Source organism: Desarmillaria tabescens (assembly GCF_030435595.1).
Source record: "Desarmillaria tabescens strain CCBAS 213 chromosome Unknown EV420scaffold_63, whole genome shotgun sequence".
NCBI lineage: Eukaryota > Fungi > Basidiomycota > Agaricomycetes > Agaricales > Physalacriaceae > Desarmillaria > Desarmillaria tabescens.
Genome location: NW_026848362.1, coordinates 140,755 through 162,263, shown reverse-complemented (window position 1 = coordinate 162,263; position 21,509 = coordinate 140,755). Strand labels below are relative to the sequence as shown.

General features: G+C 47.4%; 8 protein-coding genes across 8 annotated transcripts; 4 read left to right on the top strand and 4 right to left on the bottom strand.

Moving 5' to 3' along the window:
* Nucleotides 1-659: 659 nt before the first annotated feature.
* Nucleotides 660-2,088, top strand: EV420DRAFT_1752264 (uncharacterized protein; the record flags this gene model as incomplete). The annotated part of the gene is made up of 2 exons (XM_060480400.1): nt 660-1,586; nt 1,640-2,088. The coding sequence occupies exons 1-2, from the start codon at nt 827-829 to the stop codon at nt 2,086-2,088; spliced, it is 1,209 nt and encodes a 402-aa protein (XP_060324416.1). The 5' UTR covers nt 660-826.
* A 790-nt stretch (nt 2,089-2,878) lies between these two features.
* EV420DRAFT_1649616 (uncharacterized protein) lies at nt 2,879-4,143 on the top strand (the record flags this gene model as incomplete). Its single annotated transcript, XM_060478339.1, has 2 exons — nt 2,879-3,635; nt 3,689-4,143. 2 exons carry the CDS (start codon nt 2,879-2,881, stop codon nt 4,141-4,143), a joined length of 1,212 nt encoding a protein of 403 aa, XP_060324415.1.
* Nucleotides 4,003-6,097, bottom strand: EV420DRAFT_1074956 (uncharacterized protein). The gene is made up of 2 exons (XM_060465669.1): nt 5,978-6,097; nt 4,003-5,921 (listed from the first exon to the last, which is right to left on the bottom strand). Exons 1-2 carry the CDS (start codon nt 5,994-5,996, stop codon nt 4,318-4,320), a joined length of 1,623 nt encoding a protein of 540 aa, XP_060324414.1. The 5' UTR covers nt 5,997-6,097; the 3' UTR covers nt 4,003-4,317.
* Nucleotides 6,098-6,521: 424 nt separating this feature from the next.
* EV420DRAFT_1649614 (uncharacterized protein) lies at nt 6,522-7,245 on the bottom strand (the record flags this gene model as incomplete). Its single annotated transcript, XM_060478338.1, has 4 exons — nt 6,522-6,647; nt 6,700-6,801; nt 6,860-7,105; nt 7,156-7,245. 4 exons carry the CDS (start codon nt 7,243-7,245, stop codon nt 6,522-6,524), a joined length of 564 nt encoding a protein of 187 aa, XP_060324413.1.
* A 3,470-nt stretch (nt 7,246-10,715) lies between these two features.
* EV420DRAFT_1485271 (hydrophobin-251) lies at nt 10,716-11,213 on the top strand (the record flags this gene model as incomplete). The annotated part of the gene is made up of 4 exons (XM_060470191.1): nt 10,716-10,847; nt 10,904-10,974; nt 11,029-11,116; nt 11,166-11,213. 4 exons carry the CDS (start codon nt 10,716-10,718, stop codon nt 11,211-11,213), a joined length of 339 nt encoding a protein of 112 aa, XP_060324412.1.
* A 476-nt stretch (nt 11,214-11,689) lies between these two features.
* Nucleotides 11,690-12,760, bottom strand: EV420DRAFT_1074895 (uncharacterized protein). Its single transcript, XM_060465668.1, has 3 exons — nt 12,319-12,760; nt 12,133-12,259; nt 11,690-12,080 (listed from the first exon to the last, which is right to left on the bottom strand). Exons 1-3 carry the CDS (start codon nt 12,391-12,393, stop codon nt 11,725-11,727), a joined length of 558 nt encoding a protein of 185 aa, XP_060324411.1. The 5' UTR covers nt 12,394-12,760; the 3' UTR covers nt 11,690-11,724.
* Nucleotides 12,761-16,886: 4,126 nt separating this feature from the next.
* Nucleotides 16,887-19,446, top strand: EV420DRAFT_1649611 (uncharacterized protein; the record flags this gene model as incomplete). The annotated part of the gene is made up of 19 exons (XM_060478337.1): nt 16,887-16,914; nt 16,967-16,994; nt 17,050-17,162; nt 17,217-17,375; nt 17,429-17,490; nt 17,547-17,611; nt 17,681-17,738; nt 17,792-17,888; nt 17,946-18,155; nt 18,209-18,224; nt 18,286-18,309; nt 18,371-18,467; nt 18,519-18,569; nt 18,626-18,655; nt 18,707-18,805; nt 18,857-18,923; nt 18,976-19,022; nt 19,075-19,196; nt 19,254-19,446. 19 exons carry the CDS (start codon nt 16,887-16,889, stop codon nt 19,444-19,446), a joined length of 1,566 nt encoding a protein of 521 aa, XP_060324410.1.
* A 646-nt stretch (nt 19,447-20,092) lies between these two features.
* EV420DRAFT_1727094 (uncharacterized protein) lies at nt 20,093-21,069 on the bottom strand (the record flags this gene model as incomplete). The annotated part of the gene is made up of 2 exons (XM_060479847.1): nt 20,093-20,611; nt 20,632-21,069. The coding sequence occupies 2 exons, from the start codon at nt 21,067-21,069 to the stop codon at nt 20,093-20,095; spliced, it is 957 nt and encodes a 318-aa protein (XP_060324409.1).
* Nucleotides 21,070-21,509: the final 440 nt, after the last annotated feature.

Genomic DNA, 21,509 nt, shown 5'->3' with positions numbered 1-21,509 from the left:
AGGGTGAAATGAAGGGTAATGACAAGCGCCGGTACCGCACGGGGTCAGCAAAGTGAGGCAAGGCATTTGTTAAACTATTTTCGGCACGCCGTATTTGGGTTGTCGTTGTTCCAATCTCAGCGAGGCAAATACAAGGGAATGGGTCGTAGCATCCAAGACCAGAAGAAGAGAGTCGCGTTGGATGGCAGAGCATAGTTCGGTTCCCTTGCAGAGCTCATGGACGTAACATACAAGTCGGACGAGACGGTACTCGCATCCCGAGAAAGGAGAAGGACCCTGAACCGCACAGCGCGAAACTCGGGCCGATGTTCCGCAACAACTTGGCTGAAATTTACTCAGTTCTCGACGACGACGCCATCGTTTCCCCCACGCAACTGTCCAGAAGTGTAACCACGAAAACACCGAGTCTCTTCAGTAGACTGCAACACAAAGCTGGATTTTCTATCAATCGATTGGTGCATGTCCTAGCCGTTATGGGATAGTGAGTCTTTTCGGCATATTTGCTGGACTGTACCGTAACTTTGAGCGTGATAGTAATTCTTACCATGGATATTTCTCTAAATCCATTTTTATATGGGGAAGGCAGAATCATTAAGTCCTGATCCTTCTGTCGCCATCTGCCCGTGGCCTGCGAAAACTTGATGCTTGAATTGCGCGACCGTCGAGCATCCCTCTTGTGTTCCTGATGCCCAGTGGCATTTTACGGCTTGGAATCGCAAAACAAAAACAATAGTCACCTTGACACCTATTTCGATGGCTTCGCCATTGTGTTCTGACACATAAATAGCCATCGACACTCTCCTCTCTCTATTCACCCACCGGACTCATGGAGTGGCCTCTCTGTCAAGAACTCAGCGACCTCGTTGTCGATGCTCTTGTTGAACAGGGCCAAATACTTCGCAACGCGGCTCTCCTCTCACGGCAGACTCTCCTTCGTACTCGTTACCACCGTTTCAAGCATGTCGTCTTACGCAGCTCCCGCGATTACGATAAGTTCTCCGATCTCTGCACCATCTCAAAGACCGTTGGGCTATTCGTTGATAGTTTGGAGATTTACGGGTCAAAACAAGATCAAGCTGCCACTCATGCCAGTGTGCTCGAGCGTCTTCTCGAATTGGTCGTCTCTGCCAGAGTAGTCCACTTCGTGAGAATCCCTTGGGGCCACCTCTCATTCATTGGAAAGTCCAAGGAGAAGCGCTACAAATTTTCTACGGTTTATCTCCGTGACACAGTTGTCGCGTCGTACCACGCATTGGCTTCCTTCATCGAGGCTTTTCCCAAACTATACGCATTGGCCTTGTTGTCCGTATCTTTGGGTAGATATGACAGCGTGTCCGACTTGCAGGAGGCTGGAAGCACCTCCATAATCCCCCGCATCCGCATACTCGAGTTCGAGGACTGCAAGGGTATACTTGTGCCCCTCGCTAACGATATCGCTCAGAATTCAGCCCCGTTGTCTGTACGACGTCTCCGCATTCTCCGTATCTTGTCTGTCCAGCAAGCTAGCGATTTGAATTCCATCAAGACTATCTTGGAGAAATCGGGTGGCTTGGTCCAAAAGCTTCGAGTGGGTATTATCAAAGCAGGTATGTCCTATTCTGATTTTCGATGTTGCTCTTGCATGCTAACTCTCCTCTAGATACTGACAAACTACCCATTTTTCTCTTTCCGCCCTTTGTAAACCATCTTCATCTCAGCTTATACGACTTCGACGTTATCAACGAAACGGATGTCTTACGATGGTGGATCAAATGCTTCTCCTGCCAGGACATCAAGCTATCCAATATCCACATTTCCCTGTCAGCCTACCCTCACTATCCTCACTTGCACCGCATTTCTGGTCTGTATGACATTGAGACTACGCTCAGGAACCCTCCCAGGTTATTTCATCTCGCCAAAAAGGAGCTATGGTCCGAGCTGGATAAAGCTCTAGCTCAGATTCAAGGCCTAAAGGAATTCGTGATCAGACTTTCAACTGAGAGTGATAAGGTGGACCTGGAACTGCTGACGGACGCGATTGATAAAGGGATGCCTCGGATGCGAGATCAAGGTCTTCTGGAGTTTACGACGAAGCGAGGTTGGAGGTAGACGATACTCAATGTGAAGATTTATTTGCATTGAGATCTACTTTGAGAATAGGCGCAATTCCCGAGTTCTTCGAGTACTCAATGCCCGAATTGTATTCCGTCTGTTCATGACTATCTATTGACTATTCAGGGTATCCGTCGTTATCAGTATACCTTTATTAATGATGGTCACCGAACGATATCGATATCCTAATTTTTGCCTCGGAAAACATTGCTGGAGGTCGTGCGAGTGATATTTTTTCCGCGGCTTGGTTGTCAAGAACTTAGTGGCATTGTTGTTCATACTCTCACGATTGTCAATCGATCACTCCGTGTTCTAGCCGGTCCAGTGGTAAATAACTCCCCCTTACCTCGAAACAGAAACCTGCTCTTTACATCATGAGTGAGAGTTCGAAGGCACGCAATAGTGTTGATGGAAACCCCACACAAACACGATCCCTCACCTCAAAACATTGCTGTCTCTGTTACGGGATAGTGAGTCTTCGGCACATTTGCTGGACTATCCCGTAAATGTGAGTGCGTGATAGTAACTCTGACGATGCCTCTTTCTCTAACTTGATGTCACCGTCTGCCCATGGCCTGCGAAAACTTGGCGCGGGAACTGCGCGACTGTCGAGTCGTCCTGATGGGTTCCTGCTGCCCAGTGGCATATTCAAACGGCTTGGAGTCACAAAAAACAAATAATAGTCGCCAAGGCGACGCGTTCTTCTATTTCAATGGCTTTGCCATTTTGTTCCCGCACATAAATAGCCGTCAACTCTTTGCTCTTTTCATTCACCCACCACAGACCCATGGAGTGGCCTCTCTGCCAAGAACTCAGCGACCTTGTTGTCGATGCTCTCGTTGAACAGGGCGAAAGCCTTCATGCTGCCGCTCTCCTCTCACGAGCGACTCTCTTTCGTACTCGCCACCACCGTTTCAAGCGTGTCGTCCTGCGCAGCCTTCATGATTGCAATGTGTTCCTTGATATCTGCAATGCTTCGAAAGGTGTTGCATTCTCTGTTGACCGTCTGAAATTCTCTGGTTGTTCGGATAAAGATCAAACAGTCGCGCGGGTCAATGTGATCGAGCAGCTTCTCGAATTGACCGTCAGCGTACGACTACTCCACTTCGAGCACATACCCTGGGATCACCTATCATTCATTTCCAAGGGAAAGTGCTACGACATTCCTGTGGTGGATCTTCATCATACAGTTGTCGCGTCGTACCGTGCTTTGGTTTCTTTCATCCAAGCTTTTCCCAAACTACACACGTTGGCCTTATGGTCCGTATCTTTGGGTAGATATGACAGCGTGTCCGACTTGCAGGAGGCTGGAAGCACCTCCATAATCCCCCGCGTCCGCATACTCGAGTTCGAGGACTGCAGGGATATACTTGTGCGTCTCGCTGACGATATCGCTCAGAATTCAGCCCCGTTGTCTGTACGACATCTCCGCATTCTCCGTATCTTGACTGTCCAGCAAGCTAGTGATTTGACTTCCATCAAGACTATCTTGGAGAAATCGGGTGGCTTGGTCCAAAAGCTTCGAGTGGGTATTATCAAAGCAGGTACGTCGTATTCTGATTTTCGATGTTGGTCTCGCATGCTAACTCTCCTCTAGATACCGATGAACTACCCATTTTATTTTTCCCGCCCTTTCTAAACCATCTTCATCTCAGCTTAGACGACTGCGATTATAGTAACGAAACAGATATCTTGCAGTGGTGGATTAAATGCTTTTCGTGCCCAGACATTAAGCTGTCCAGTATCCACATCTCCCTGTTTGCCGAACCCCACTATCCTCGCATGTACCAAGCTCGTATCACCAGTATACCTCCGCCTATCCTGGCGCCTAACGAAGAGATGTCATTTCATCTCGTCAAAAACAAGCAAGTATGGTCTGAGCTGGATAATGCTCTAGCTCAGATTCGAGGCCTCAAGGAATTTGTGATCAAACTTCCACCTCAAGACGAAGCACAGAAGCTGGAACCGCTGAAGGATGCGATTAAGGAAGGGATGCCACAGGCATTAGATCGAGGCATCCTGATGTTGAGGACGAAGCGAGGTTGGATGTAGACGGTGCTCGACGTGAAGATTCGTTGGCATTGAGGCCTACTTTGAGAGTTCGGATACCTTCTCGAATTATTCTTCTCCACGAAGACACATCATTTCATCTATACACTCGGAGACCATCGTTATTTCAAAGACGAGACATAATTGATAGAGCATTGTGCATAGAAGGATTTTATTCTATTCATACTTCGACATACAGGTCATCTCTTGTATGGGACCTACTTTCCTCACTTGTAACCCCGACCCCTCCAGTCTGCGAAGGGCAAGATCCTGAAAAAGCAGAGGCCAGCCCAGCGCGACTGACTTCAGAGGGACATCCGTCGCTCTACCACGATAACTGCTACAACCAATATGTCGGGATTTTATGAGATTTATCATTGCATCAGAAGAATTCATGACACAAGGCATAACCCAAGCAAGCTCGAGATGCTCGAGTTTGGGAAAAAGGGGGTCATGATCATGATCGAACCTCAGTTCGTTCAGAAGCGAATCCGATAGTGTCTTTGATGTTGCAAAGTCATGAACTGTCAGGCTGGCCAGGTCCGGCATCGCCCTGAACAACTCAATGAATTCCACGACCTCCACAACACCGGTAGCATGGGAAGTGGTAATAATCGTGAGTTTGCGTAGCGGCGGGCGGGAGCGCTGAATCAAGGATATGATAGTTTGTGTGTGGAAAGCTCCGCCGATGATGGTGAGATCGGTCAAAGCGGGAACATCGATGGATGCAAGGAAACAACAAAGAGTGTCGGTATTGAGATACATATTACGACAAGTGAAGGAAGTTAATGTAGGAAGGCGGACGAAGTGGCCGACGTCTCCCACTTCGCAGAGGCCATATGCTTCGACTGTAAGGGATCGCAAGCTCCGCATTCGAGAGAGATTGCGAATAACAGCACCAACATTTCCGGGACGGAATTCCAGGTTAAGTGTGTGTACGTGTTGTGGGAGGTCAATGCGAGAAAGCGGAACACCGTCGCGTATCGTAAGGGTATGGATGTTTGGAAGATCACATATGTAGCGACGATTACTTTCGCGCATGTAACCTTCCATAATGAGGCTTCCCACGCTACTTAGCAGACCATCTGGCAACCTTGCTATGGCTCGCAATGGCCCTCGAATTTCACGGAAGCGAAACTGATGGGCGACAAGGGTCTCAGCGACGATATCCAAGCCATCATCACGTATGATCACCAGCCTGGAACTCAAAAACCTGAGCGCCAGGGGCATACACCCCGACCGAAGTAGGTGAAGTTTGACTACTTTGTGGATAGACTGCCATCGAGAAGCAGGAAAGGGCCTTCGCGACGGTAAACGAACGACAATGTTCGACCATAAACTGGGAGAAGTAATGGTGACATTGCGCCAGCGCTTGCAGACCAGCCCCAGAAGAAAAGGGACACTTGATGGGTAGAGGTCCGACTCCTGCTTGCAGGCCTCTTCGAATATTTGAAGCAGGATATCATAGGGTAGTCGCCGAACTGGTGCAAGCAACGCGCCATAATGATCAGCGTAACTTCTCAGCAAGTCACGATCTCGATTCAGTTTCTCCGAAATACTCTGAATTCGGAGGATTTCTGCATCGTAGGCGTCGATTTCTTCAGCTATTTGCGAACGAAGGTTAGATATGGACAGAATTTCCAACTCTGAAGGGGAGTAGAGTTCACGGAATTTGAGGAAGACTCCGGATGAAGATATTTTGGGATCTTTCATAGAAGGTAAGCATCTGCTGCATTTGTGGCAGAGGATCGTGCATGGCCAGCTATACGAGTCGTCGATGCCTATAAGCGTTTAATTAAGTATATACCACCACTATACAAATCTCTCTAGGTCATACCTTCGGGGAACCCAGCCATTGGATAATTTGAGATGATGTCGATGGTGGTGGTCTAGAGATTCAGTCACAAATCGCCGTTCATCGATCAAGCGATGAGGATTCGAAGTGCGAAAAACAAACATGTCGCATCACGTGCCTGAGAAGGCTGCGGCACGCGCTTCCGAGTAAGTATGGTTGCCATTCAATTTGGCGACAGCAAAAGTAGACCACAAGTACTGAGAGTCTGAGACCAGCCTTTTCTTTAAACAAATGTAAGAGAAAGGCAAACGGTTGTATCATGATTTCGATGATAGGTTTGAGTAGGAGGACAGCCCAAGCATATCCAACGATAGACTCAACCTGAGGATTCAAAATATGCCGTCGCGGGTGCATAAAGAACAAAAATGGACACTAGGCACGCAAACGTGTCTATCGATGGCACATGGGGATGCAAGTGCAATATTGTAGTCGACACGGCCAAAATATAGAGACTTCAAGAAAGAGAAGGATGGTTGTATGCTTCATGGAAAAGAATTCGATACCACACTACTAACTTACATGAGCTCTAGTACCACTTGTGATACCCAGGGTAAAGGTCATCCTCGTCGAGGTCCGGGATTAAAGACGTGAAGGACTTCGCAGGTCGCTTTGGAAGCCTATATGGCGGCCCGTGGACTGCCTTTGCCAGTTCCTGACGAGTTTCGTTAAGACAAACCGAAAACTCCACAGAGGCCCGAACTCACCTCTACATCAACAACATTGTAAATGTACATGCTTCGAGATTCATCGTGAGGGTTTTTCTTTACCTCACGAGGCTTTATCCCATCCAAATGAACTGGCTGGAGCTACGGCATGAACATTAGAGCCTAAATATATTAATTAGCTAAAGAGAGAATGACGTACGGAATAGTGAGCTTCAGCATCAGTTTTGGTGATTGATCCATCTTTCTTTTTCCTTGTCACTGGGGGCCGACTTAGCGACTGCGAAGTAGAAGGGTCTTCACGAAGTCGCTCAGCTAGAGCTTCTACCTCGTCGATTTTGTAAAAGGTCACTTTTCCGCCATATGGATTATCCCTCTGCCTGGTAGGGGTGAGGGTATCGAGGTCCGCTGGCTTGAGACGGAATTCCTTGGCTGCATCTGTTCGCTTCTGTGTAACTGTTGAGCGTTTAATACAGAGTCCTCGAAGGATAGACTCACAATTGTTCTTCGGGTTCGAGTTCTTTTGGGTTTGGGCCCGGGCGTCACTGGTATTTCAGTGGTGGGAATGGCATACGGTATGGCCGCCATAGTCGTTGTCTGATCTAAGAAAGAAAATGACAAATATGTCAGTACAGCGGATGACGACATTTCCGAAATCCTAGACAGGGGGTAAACGAGGCTCACGCATTCATTGGATTGCTAACGCTAGCTATCTCACAAGATTCCTGCCAATGCTAGTAAGGACATATTTAGAGGATGGTGGCATCGTTTTAGCGTCGTGATTCGGCTCAGATATCCGGGCCGGTAAATCTCTTTAGTAGGTACATAACTTTAGGGCAGGCCCCTCGGCCCCGCGTTCCGGGTTGGTCCCTGAACTCATCCAGTCTTCCCGTCTGCTAGAGTGGTTCTGCTTCTGGCGCTGGTTCCGTCCCTGTATGGTTCCAGTTATCATGGATCAGCTCACTCAGCTACGTATCCAGGTTTACCGGAATCAGGTACACACAACTGCCTCTTAAACGACTAAATATCCATACTAGTGCCTGATTCTTCATCGGAATATTCGTCTGGGCTACCACTGCCTTTACCATCGCGTGTTGGTGTAACGTACATTTTGTGGAGATTATCTGGCTACATTCTTCCTTGAAATACCTTGCTATTCCTCAATCTACTCTCCGAAATGGCAAGGTCGCCTGCTACCTGCTACCTGTTCTCTCTATTATTCACTAGGACTTCAGCTTCAGCAGCTACCGCTATTTGCGCGCACTTTGATTGCTTGGTGGCGTCCGCATTATCACTACTGATCTTTGTGCTCGCTTTTACGGTTTTTCTGCGACGTGCGCCTTCGACATGATTTTGATCGATTGCATGGCACATCAGAATCTATCAAATGGCATCCTCGTCGACAACAATGCCTTCTTTGGTGGAGGTGACAGCTCATTCCCTGATGATTGATCCAGCCCTGATTTGCCTCACAACCAGGTTATTCTCTGACGCAAATCTGGATATGGTACGTGGCGGACACACGTTAGGACGAACTTTTTTCCTCCGAAGGACGGCCTCGTCACCGACTCTTCTTTGAACACGAGACTTGTCTTTTGTGTGAACATTACATCTGAAGCGGCCAGTACTTTGGGGGCTTGTAACAGAGATAAATATAGCCAATCTAGGCGTACAAAACGCGTGCCATTACACAAGGCACCCGCGTCCGATGAGCTGCGACCGGGTTTGCGGCATCAAACATACTTACTGATAGATGAATGGAAGGCGAACAGCGAGGTCGATACAACGCCGATGTTGGGACGGTGTGCGAACAATCCGATTCATGATCTGATTTTATTTCTAACGTCAGCGAAATGTTGACCATAGGCTATAATTACCAGTCTTTAAAGGTTTGCACTTCGATAGTCAATCAATTTTCCTCGGCTTAGATGCTTCCGCGGTATTCTCTGGGGTTGCCACCTGCGCCTGTATGCCTGTGTAAATTCACGACTCTCTTCAACCGTTTGTTTGCTGGCAGTGCCGGACAAGGCAGTATCTCCCAGTATAGTGCGCATCTCAGGCACTCTGATGTAATAGGATCAGTCGAACCCTGCGGCGTACTACCATCATGTTCCGTGAGGTGCTTCGTGAAATCTTTTTCTTTCTTCCACTTGACGGCGCTTATCACACTGCTTCAACAATTGCGCTCAGGTACCTTGGACACTCGAAGGATACACTGGTAGAACCTCAGCTGAATTAGTTATGAAAGGCGGATTACTCTCCATACTTGATCGACAAGCCTCGCTATGTTCTATGTTCCATTTCTTCAATTGTCGAGAAGATGGAAATCATCTGATAGCCAACTGATGGTAAATGTCAGGCAAAGCTATTCATTGATATTACTTTTTTAATCTTCTACCTCCTGATTATCGACACATTTAATCTGTTAAACCAGGAGTTTTCTTTCCTGTTTCACGTGAGTTCCTTGGACATGTTTCCACAACTCGGGTCTTTTGACGGATGTAGCCGCCTTCATTGGCGATTATATCCTTCCATTCAACTGTGAGTCAAGTTCCCATCGAGATTGGACAAGGTTTACGAACACCATGCCAGTGACTTCCTTTGTCCTATTATTGTTTCGGTAAATTTTCCCCGTAAATTCATCTTGACCTTGTCATCAAGCTTCCAATAGTTCTCTCCGAGAATAGATCTTCAGGAACAGAGCATTTTTGTCCCTTCTTCCTAGCTTGAGCAACATTTTGATCTTTTGTGTTCCCAGCGTCTCCGAACCACCGAATAGCCATTTACCCTGTCAGTATAGGCAGGACGTTATTGTGAAACGTTCCTCTGGATTCTTAAGCAAACACATCCCTAAACCCGTGCATTTTTTGACTCCTTTTTTATTATTTTAGGTATGATACCGGTATCAATCTTTTCTCCGTCCCTCATGTCCTCATTCTATTCCACAATTCGTAAAACTATGTCCGAAGGATATATCTAGATGCCTGTGAGTACGTATCCACCTGGGAGTTAGAACCTCTTATTTGATTCAGTCATCCAAGATGTGATTATTGACGGGATACCGGGGGTCGGCAGAGACAGCGCCTGATTATTCTTACATCGCAGAAATCAGAAGGGCCCCAATCAAACAAGCTCACTGGTATCATTACGGCCGATTCCACGTGGAATAAAACTTACGCTCCAACTCGGTTAAGCTTGCATCGGAGACGAGGTAATTTTATACATGACAGGAAGCCGAGATTCCTTTGTAGGAGAATATTGATATTTGTTGCTTTACGCTCCATGAGGCTCTGCGGGGCCTCAAAGACTCGAGGTTTCTGTCCGCAAATAATGTCGGCTGTCCAAAGCGCATTTTCGTTGTCGGGCTGGCGGGCGGTGTGGGGAAGTCCTGAGCCTTCACGAGGATTTTCAAATTGTACGTCACTCTCGAATTAATTAGAGAGGTAAGTCGATCAGGGTCCATGAATTTCTTACCCGGCACTTGTTTCAGAATCAGACTTCCGGTACTGAGTCAGTATTTGCGGAACCTAGGTTTTAGACTCAAAGAAGCAACATACAGATGCTGTAAGTAAAACAACGTTCGTGGCTTTCGAACGATACGTGAAGGTATAACCGTTTCGACTAGGAGAGGTGGGAGAATTATCCAAGTTTCCCTGCTCCATACTATCACATACATTTATTCTCAGAGAGAAGCTAGCCTCAGGATCTTCCCAGAAATAGGCTTACTTACATCAAAACCTGAACCGCAAGCCCGTAGCCAAGAACATCGGAAAGGACTCAAAACAAAAAGAGTCATATTCGATGAATGTTCGCTTCCACATCACGCCACATCACGCATATCGCACCACTACTGCACATGTAAACGGTGAGAAATGATCTCTAACCGCGTCATTCATGTCAGCCGAGCGCTCTACTCAACCTGGGCGCAGCGCGAGTCTGGATGAACTATTTTTGTTTTTGAGAACATAGGACGAAAAAAACTATAAAGAGAGGTTGATTTCCGAGGTATCATCAAGCCCAACAGCCCTCACAGTTGTACAGCCTTCTCTCAGTTCACAATGTTTGCTCGTCTCTCTTCTGTCGCTCTATTGGCTTTGCCTCTCCTTGCGTCCGCCACTGCCGTTGTTCCCCGCGGCGATGGCGCGTCCTGTGCCACTGGTACCACGCAGTGCTGCGATTCTGTTCAGAGCGTAAGTGTCCTACAAGTAGTCGAAGTCAATGCAGTAACTCAGGTGAACTATTGTAGCCCACCTCGAGTGCCGTTCAGACCCTCTTGGGCCTCCTCGGGATCCCTATTGGCGATGTCACTGCGAACGTGTAAGTTTTCATATCTTTACTGATCTCGCTGATGGCTGATGAATTTTCACGTAGTGGTGTTACCTGCAGCCCCATCAGCGTCATCGGCGTCGGCGGTACCTCGTGCTCTAACCAAGTGGTCTGCTGCCAGAACAACAACTTCGTTAGTAGCTTTATTCAGCGTATGACCTTGTGCTGACATTTACGAACAGAACGGTGTTGTTGCACTCGGCTGCACCCCCATCAACGTCGGCCTTTAGAGGACTCAGTAAATTGTAATGGATACGGACGATCTTGTAGTCACTTGTCGTACGAGAAATCAATCATATGCTGGATAAAGAACCCGTGTGCTATCGAGGATGGGAATCCATCGCACAGACAGACGAGCCTGATGTCGTTGACAATCTACTAAAGGACACGAGCGAAGGACGGTCTCTAATCATGATGTCTACAGCTTATTTTATATAACTAAGCGGTCCTGTGAATCAGGGAACTTTTTTCTTCAAGACAGCGTTCTAGTATGCTCGGCCTTTAGTCCATATGACTATTGTATAGGAGACTACATTCTTGAAATAGAACGGCTGTTCGAGGTAGATACCAAGATCTCGAGGAACTAAAGCCAGATACTCTCCAGACCGGCGTGTTACACACAGCAGGGAATGCGTCTTGCGTTCATTTTATTAAAATCTAGTATGGGGGTCCAAGGGCTTCCAGAGAAACTATGAATTCAACAATGCTACTACAAGTCAGACCTTGGGAATGGCAAAAAATTTAGACGACGCGTATTGTACTAAGATCGAAATTCTCCACAACTTGGGTAACAGTCAGTCCACCACGAGCTAAAGGAAGCGTAGTTTGGAGGATAAAACTGGTGTCCTTGTTTAAATCCCGCTTGTCTATCAGATCCTGCCCGACATTGGGGCAGAGAGAGACGGGCACGAATACACAGACGCAGGGAATGCAACGATAATCTATACACATGACCATCGGCTCGTGGTATTGTTCATTCCCCTTCGTCATGCGCGCCACGACCGCGGGATCCATCAGATGTTCACGGGGGAATTCCGCTTTGATTACACAATTCAGGAAGTACTCGTCCTCCTCGCGCATCGTAGTAGGGAGAGACGCTGTAGTGAGGTATAAGTATGAACAAATCAGAGGTAAAGATATAATTTTCACCTCTCAGATAGCGACATCTTTGCTTGTGGCCATTGTTCCATTCCCGTTTCTGGCAACTCGTAGAACATACGGTCATATTCATGCACGCAGTACATCGCTTGAGGGCATCTAATCCCGTCACGGAACACTGGGAGAGGTGACTTCAGCGAAACTGCGTTAAGATTTGATTTCGAAAAAAAGGCGTACCTCGGGATTATTACATCGGAGAATGTATGTCATGTTGTCCCTCATTTCCATCCGCCGTTTAACTGTGTAAAGCATCGTTGCCCAATACTGTTGAATGTCTGAGTCTTTTGATTTTTTTGCAGAGGAGCAGCTTCCTTTTGAGTGAAAGAGTTGAGAGCAGATACTATCGCGTTGAGCGCCGGAAACCACATGGAGCAGATGGTGATTTGAGCGATTAGCTTGATGATAGAGTTATACTTTGGACGAGCTACTGGGGGACGGTGTTTGCCGACTACGATGACAGATCGCATAAGAGACCGAAGAAGCTGGCCATGATGGACAGCTTTAACTGAAAGTGAAATGTTTTGAAAAAAAGCGTTGCTGAGGTAGCCCGCGCAAAGATCGATGTTGGTGAGTCGAAGGGGAACATGTACGAAATTCTCAAAGTCTTCCAGAGAGGGTGTCAGGCGCTGTAGTGCGTTGCAGACCCATTTGATAGTGTTAAGCTGAAGAAATTCATCGTGAATGCGTTGATCGATGAGAGAAGCGGAGGTCATGAATAATAGGATACCGTGTAAGTCGCTCAAACGCAAAGTCTTTCTAGAGACTGTATCCTTTAAGCGGTCAACATATGCCAATAGTCTGTGACGTGGGAGATTCCCAAGGATATGCATGCATTGCCCGCCAAGAGTCACATCCGAGAAGTAGTCATTAAGAATGGGCGCGAGGAATTGTTTGCAAACACCTGGCAGGCTGGGCAGATCAACATAGAGTTCCAGGATGTAGGGGACAACGTCTGGCGACTGTGAAGGAAGGAGTGCGTTCGAGACTGGATACTTTGCAAATTGGCCAACTCGACTGAGAGAAGCTACAAGAATTCCCACGTTGGCGTCCTCGTGGGTCAGCCAACGATTGGTCTTTAGGAAGTAAATGGCCCATTTGTGAACGTACGGCGATAGCTCGGCGATGGTATCGATGGGAAAGACGACATGGCTCTCTTCCAGAAGCATCAGTCTTCGAAGAAATCCGAGCGCCATGACTTTGGTAGGAGATGAGAAATTTCCAGATGAAGTAGGAAGAGGGCGCCAGAGATGCTTCCTGGCGAGAGTGACTAGCTCGTTAGGTCGAGCACTGTCAAAGGGAGTGCTGGTAGGCAGCTTGATGAAAAAGGAAGGGAAATGTCAACAACAAATGGCCAGAAAGAGAAAAAAACCCACTCGTGGTACAGACATAAATTTTACATTGATGGGAGGAGGCATGTCTTCAAACTTTAGAGCGGAGTGGTGGAGGAGTGTAAGAAAGGACGACATTTTTATGAGACAGCAACGCCATTTATGTAGAAGCTCGTTGTGCCACTGAGCTCTGGAAAAACAATAAACAAAGCAGGTCAAAGCTTGACTTGGTGACCAAAGTCAATAAGAAGTTCGTTAGCCTAAGCTCGGGAAAAGACCCTCAAAGCCATGTCATCAGAAATCGGCCAAGTCTAAAAAATAGAAGACGAAAATTTTCCGTAGCAGCGGAATGTCAATATCAAAAGGATGTGGTAATGGATCACAGTTTCAGCCTTGACTGAAGTTTGAAGACTCGTTCAAGGAGGCCCGGAACAAGACGAGTTGGCCTGTGAAGCTTATTACAGGTACAGATTTATACAAGAAGCGGTACGGAACCTCGTCTTGAAGTTTGAAATTAAATTTGAAGGGCGGAGCAATTGAGGGAAGTTTTCATCAACAAAAAGTTCGGAGTGAAGTTGGACCTTAAGTTGGTTGGGCCAAGCCCAGAGCCACGCGCGCCGTGGACCAACAAGTCACAATAAGCCCTTGCGCCACCGACGACCAAATTCCAACAGCGTAGCTCAACGTAGCCGTTCCTCAGGCTCGCGCCTGCCCGATTATTTTCTGTTGTTATAGTCCTTGTGTTTCTCAGTATCTCATGGAAAGTCGACACGGAAATTGCTGTGAGTTACAATGTTCTAGCTTTTCCTGCAGGCATGCCTTATCCCGGGCCTTATAGGATAGACTATCTTCCTTCTACCGTTCCCTCGCTGCTTGGATAATGCGGTTGTCTCCCAGAAAGACGGAGATGGTTCTCTAGCTCGTGCGGTCGCAGACCCAGAACGGGGTAGACAGGGGAAGGGCAACGTAACAGTGCGTGTTATCTTGTTAGCACGTAACGAACTGATTAATTTCTGGCAGGAGTCGAAGAAAATCAATTTGAAAGCCCGGTCTTAGGGATAACTGACTGCCGACGATGTCTGCGCACAGTTGAACCTTGAATAGGTACCGTTTTTTCTTGCGCAAACGCACTATGATATCTTGACGATCTGCGACTGAAAGGTGTCATTATGAGACTGAATTCCTTGACGAGAATCTCTTCGAGTTTTGGAAATGCTGCATGACGAGGTGACGGAGATGAAGGACACCGAGGACACCGAGGACACCGATTAAGCTTGGATTGTATCAGGACATACACCTTCAGTGCGTATTATTTCTCTTACTCTAAGACTACAATCTTATTTCAGTAAAGAAGTATTCGTACCCGCGGACTCTTTCTTGCATTCAATGATGTGCTTTTGGCATGTTTTTCGTCGAGCCAAGATCTTTCGATGGCGTTCTTGGATAACCGCGCGTTCATTGGGCACTACCACGCCTTTCTCCCGCCAAACCAGGCTCATGCTATACGGCGTGGAACAGTGGAATCCACTGTAGTGGTTAGGCTTTATTATCGCCTTCAAAGCAAGGTCCGATCTCAGTGACACGATGTTCAGGTCAATTGCATGGCACGTTTACCCACGGCCCGGAATGCGCCCTGAGCACTCGTCCTGTTCTCTTAACGAACGATAGTTTTGGTCCTTTTGCGCGCAACCGGCGGTTATGCTGCTTGGGTGTTGAGGTGGGATATTATTGACGACGAACAGTGGAAATGCTTCTAAGAAGAGCGGCGAATGGATACCTGCATTGGAACAGCGAGAAGATATCTGTTTGATAAGGCAGCCTTGCTCGCTACAGAATTCTTCGGCAAATGTCATCCCAACAGCGTAGGTATCACTTCAATTCTTTAATGTAAATTTGCAAGACTGATGGCGGTATTGGACTAATCAGACTCCAAACGAGCATACTACCAGGGATTCGGGGAACTATATATATACCCGTATATCGGTGCGGAGGTGCTCGCCTTTTGCCATTGGCACAAACATCTGAGACTGATGCGCATGTCAATAGTTTTCGGGCATCAGTCTACCATTGAAGCGATGGACTGCGGACTCGGCACACTCGGACGAAGACATACAGCTAACGAGAGCTAGTGCCAATAATGCAACTTGCTGCGCACATTTTAACTTCGCTGTAAAACTTTCCGATGGACCACGGAGACCGCGGCCAGGGCGCTCAACCATGTAGCCAGACGCTCTTTGCTACTTTTTTTGCACATCTATTCCGAACAACGAGAACCCCCGTCACCAGGCCTTAGAGCCTGGACATTAGAACGCACTTTTTTGTGGGCGCGAGGAGCACATGCACGCGAGAGCCCCCCGGGGGGGATAGCGCACAGGCTCTCGCATATCCAATCCAGTGACAATTCCTCTCCCCCCACAGCCGTCCTTGCATCGAACGGAACTACGACACTCATTTACCTTGCGGTGCTCTGGTGATCCTCCAGAGATTAGTGATTGCTGCCGCCATCTAGGTCGGACAAGAGGCTGATGATGGGAAGACGGACGTGGAGACCCGGATTCTTTCCCCCTACCTCTACCTTCTGCTATACCCGTAACGCTCCGCGGTCTTGCCATTTTCATCCTGTTATAGAGCAGTCGTGATGCGAACTGTCATGATCTTGCGGAAGGTTGTGCTACGGGGGTTGAAGTGAAACAACGGACATCTGAAGGTTCGATGTCGTCAACACGAGCGCTTGGAAAGCCGCTATCATTTTGCCCCGGAAACATTGTGCGCACCTTGGAACGTTCAACGTCCCCTCTCGAAGCAATTATTAATAAAGAGCACCCCGCGCGTTTCTTCGCAAGACGAGTCTGAAGAACTACACCCCACACCTCGCACTCTTCATTAAAGACATCTTTGATTCCTTATTTACCAAACTCCCTACCAGCATTCTTTCGGTGATCTATTACCTGTCCTTGCATTCAGTTGGCTGATAATAGTTAGCCTGTCAGTCCAGACGAGAATAGCCAACAGACAGCGCTGAGTTTATTGGACGTTTAACCAAGATACTGATCATCAGAAAGGAAACAGAAACCTTTCCGAAGCGGACGTGAACAGCATTTTGAATTCAACCAGCGTTTACCAGTGTCATGGAAACATCGTGGCTGTATGTCAATTCGAAATGTGGATGCACGTTCGTCAACAAGTGCAGCGGGACCAGTCCAGATTGGCTATTCAAATTAGCGCGGGTTGATATCACCGTGATCTAAGCGCTAATGCTGATCCGCTCTATCCCCAAACAAACGTGTTCTGGCGGAACTCGTCTTGCACGTGGACTGAAAACAGCACCTCTGAGATATATCAAGAGTTGTGCCTCCTTCGTGTTGTACGCATGTCTAGTCGTTCACGCGCTAGTATTAATCACTATTGTCGGACGCTATGAAGAGCTTTGTTGAGATATGGCGCTGTGAGTATTATTCCTTCATATTTAACAAAAGATAACTTATGTCATATTGCAGCCTATACATACGAGGAGCGACGGAACATGTACGCGATGACCGCTCAGAATTTCCTCTTCTATCGCCTCTGAACGTCCATTCAGTGCCTTCTACATTGGTGGGATCATGTTGTACAAGACAGGGCTTGAATTCTTCAATGGGTCAATAACAACACTAGCTACGGATAGGTTTGCCCAAGCAGATACATTCACTAAGCGTGCGTTTCCTTTATATTACATCTGCTTCTGTTCTCTCATTTTTCGGATGGTAGTTGGTGCTGCTCAAGGTGTGAATCAAGCAGCCCAATGTGTCGGTGCTATCCTCATCGCCCCCCTCATCGTGCGGTTTCCTACGAGAACCGTTCTCGGAGTCTCGGTCCTGTTCTTCAGTCTCATGACGATGGTTCTGTTAGTTGTGGATGCCGCTACCGGTGAGAATGCCCGAACTGATCAGCTAGCGGCCAGCATGCTGATGTCGCCTTAGGTGGGAAGATACGCGAGTCCGCTAGTAGTCCGACACATTACGGGACCTGGAATCCAAATGCGGTTCGTACATTCTCTTCCTAATTCTGCGCTGCTTTTGAACCTAATGTCTGTTGTAGATATTCATAATATGGACGCTCAGCGGTGTCGCATACGGAATGGTGGAACTAATACGTCGAGTCATGTGCGAATGTTCCCCTCTATTGGACTTTCTATGATCGTAATACGGTCTCCATTTCTTTCTTTCTTTTAGCCCGTGTGATATCGTCGGAGGCGACGTGGGTAAACTGAGGCGTATGGATGCGACGGTGGTGAGTCATTTTCGCAGACTTCTTTCGGCATATTTCTCATAGGCTTTTAATAGCACATCTTCTACGAAGTTACCGGTACCGTCGCTGCTTTTGCTTCATCTTCTGCCATCAGTCGGTTTGGAAATAACTACAGTTTCTTTTTGAGCCCCGGTATGCCGTTATGACCCACCTCCTCGTGCCTCTCATTCATCCACCTTGTTTCGATAGTGTTCTTCGCTCTGGCGGGCATGGTATGGTTTTTTGTTTCCGTGCTCAACTACTCGCCCTATGGTTCGCAAGAGGAATACGGACTGGATGAAGTCGATCGGCCGAAACGAAGCAAGAACTATTTAGTTCAAGTCTATCGCGGGATCTCTGGATTTGGAGAGTCCATATGGGTCGGAACTATGATGGTACTTGGTAACAGGAGGTTTATATGTGAGTGCTTCCGTGTATTGATCGTTGACCCACGTATTGACGCACGTTTCAAGGGCTGGTTCCTGGATAGTGAGCTTTCGATTCACATGCCCAACTCGGCAGGTTAGCTGATCGTGTACATCTTATGTAGCGCATTGGCACTATATCTCCATCGGTATGCTGAATTAGTCTCTTCTCGCGCTAGTCGATCCATCTAATTGTATTACTTTTGACAGGTTTCTTGAGAACGCCCTTGCTCCAGCCTTTGCGAAACGTGCTCTAGGAGTCAGTGCCTGGAGTCAAATAATCGTCGGGGGCTCAAATTTCGGAGAAGTACGTGCTGGATGCTTTCGTCTCTTTTTGCGGGTGCTAATTGTTGTGCAGCTGCTCGGAGCTCTTTCTGTCTTTCTGCTTTCAGATGTGGTAACCACGCCGGTACGCTAGAAGGTGTCGTTCACGGGCACCAATCTTTGATCTCACGCCTTATATAGATCCCATGGCTTCGTCTCGATGCGCTTATGGTGAAGCTCATCGTTTAGCCTGTCAGGACCATTCACTCATCTTTTTTCTAGCTCAACATCGTTTGGGTGCTTCCTTATTTCACCACCATTACTGGACACACCGTAGACTGGGCATGGCGACTAGCTGGGATATTTATTCCTATATCGATGGTGCGTCTGCCTCCCTCTTTAGCATGTCATCTGTCAATCCAGAATGTGTAGAGTTGGGCTGCAGGAGATGTATCATTATCTGCTTATATCCAGGCTGCGCTCTCCACCGGCGACGCTTGTAAGCCTGCGATTTTACCCTTCTTTCAGTCAACTCATCCTGTATTCTGCAGCTTTGGCAGATAAATATCCGGGTGTATCCCATCTAGGCGCCGTCATGGTAAGTCTTCTTATTGGTAAAATCGGCATTGTCGCTCATGCCGATCTGGTAGGCATTCCTGTACTCGACATACATCACCCTTTATGCGGTGCTAAGCTCTGTCTTGGGCGATGTCATTGACCACGACTTTTCTGCAACCGGTAATATCAAGAATTCTCTGCGACGTGTCGCGGGGTAGGTCCTTCCTCCTTGACAACAAATTTCAATGCCAACTAACTTGTTTTCTGTTAGGATACAATACAGTATATGCTGTTGTATTATCATGATAGCTACCTTCATTCCGAAGGGCGCCTTTTCTGTCAATCCCAAAATGATCAATGGTGTGCGTCACGATGGCTTTGACCATCAAGAGGATGAATCTTTAAAGAATTTCGAGACGCGGACGCGGACGGATGACGAGAGTGTTAGCGTCGTTGCAGTTTAAATTTAAACATTTGGTATTTATCGGTAGATATTTGTCGTTGTACTACTAGGTAATAAATTACAGGTTCTCTTACATGCATGAAATGGGCACTGGAAATTTTATTCCGAAAAGAATTGCCAAGGTAGCTACTGACGCAGGAAGGAATACTATCCTTAACACTGATCCAAATCATGCCCCAGGTATCGCCTCTATCACTTTCCAAATATGGACCATGTTAGCCTTCAAGTTGACTAGGACAGATCAACCCCACATCGTGTCCCTCGCTACTTCTGGCTTAGGAAACGGCACCTGATGGTTATTTATACTACTGGGATACTCATAAAATTGTTGGTTTCAACAGTATTCGTGACAATACCTGCAAATCCAAATTGACTACACTTCGAAGCATTTGGATAATACAAGTCCCAAGCTGCTGTGTCTGGACCCTAGTAGTGGTCAGGATATAAAAGCGTATTTCAAAAAAGCGAGGAAAATTGTTACGAAGTCCAGATATAGTCGGGTCACTCGATAAGTACGTACATACGTCGTTTCTTAAAGTTGGCTGCAGCTTCGGTGAACGTATCCATTAGGTTGTGTGGTTTTACAAGTCATTGATGATGGATGGAATGTACTAGCAGCTAGTAGAGTCCATGAGCGGTGGCAGCAATTAAACAGGCTCGACTTCAAAGACCAAAACCCCGCCGGCATCCTTGAAACGACACATCCTTCCACGAATGATTTCCTTCAGCTGATCGATCCTGTTTTTAAAGGGATCATTAGGCCTAGCCCGAGCGAACTTGATAACAAGTTCGTCCGTTAACAAAGGCAGACAAGCACCGAGGTTGCACCAAACATCGTCCTTAGGCAGGCAAATCTCGTCACTCGGAACCTCGTATTGGAACCATTGCCCGAGGATCCGTTGTTCCTCCTGCATGGCGATTAAATCTGGAAGTTGGGATTCTGCTACGCGGTCCCGATCAAGGGAGTAGGCCTTGATAGTGATAGTTATCTTCCCCAAACGTACAGAGTTGGCGGCAGTATCTTCAAAGCATTGAATCCACCATCCTAAGATATCGACATACTCCTCAAAGTCGTCGAGATGAATGTGAAGGTGCTTTAGAGAAGGGAGAGGCATAATAGGGAGCGCTTCAACGTCTGCATGGGCAAGGTCTGAGTATTGAATGTCCTAACTATTAAAATCATTACCACGTACCAGTCTGGATGTAACCGATTCGCAGATTCTGCAGTCTTTGCTGACATTTGCACCATATCCGTGACGCAATCCCAATGGCTAAGCTGCTTGATATCGGAAATCCGAAGGATCTGGAGTTGTGCGATGGAAACTGGTGCGTCGTCCTCTTCGAAAATGTCATGGCACACTCTGAGCATGGACTCTTCAGACAGGTTGACGTCGAGGGTGTTGATAGCAGCCTGAGGAGTCATAGCATAACCTTGAAGGTCCTCCCAGGATTCCGAGTCGACAGCCGTGGAAACCAATTTCAAGCGCAAAGCTTTTAATTTAGGGGACGCTCCGATGAAGGAAGTAAATACGGAGGATGAAGCGAAGGTGACATTGTCGAGGGTTACTTTGTTGATGTTGGTGCATTTCCGATGGAGATGTAAAAAGAATCCGTGCGGGAGCATTGTACAGAGAAAATGTTCGAGGTGGAGCTCCTCCAAGGCAGGGAGTAATTGATGAGAGCGAGGAGGGTGGAGTGTTGTGTGGCATCCAATGACGTCTCTCCCAGCATCGATTCCGTGGACGTGGACAGAAGTTCTGCATAGGGAAGTCCGCACAAGAAAAGACTTTTGACAAAAGGGCGGATATCCTCAGACGTGAGGAGAACGTCGTAAAGCTTCTGGCACTTGTCGGAGCTTTGTTCGATGGTTACACTGACGCGGTGGAAGCGGCGAGAACGAGTTCGATGCAACAAAGAACGATACATGAGAGCAAAGTTATTCAGAGAATAGCCTTCTTCGGCTGCGAAGTCGACGATGATATCGCTGACTTCTTGGGACAGTGGCCACTCCATAACACGAAGACAAGGAACGAGACCAAGCAGAAGACTCCGTGGCGATTTACA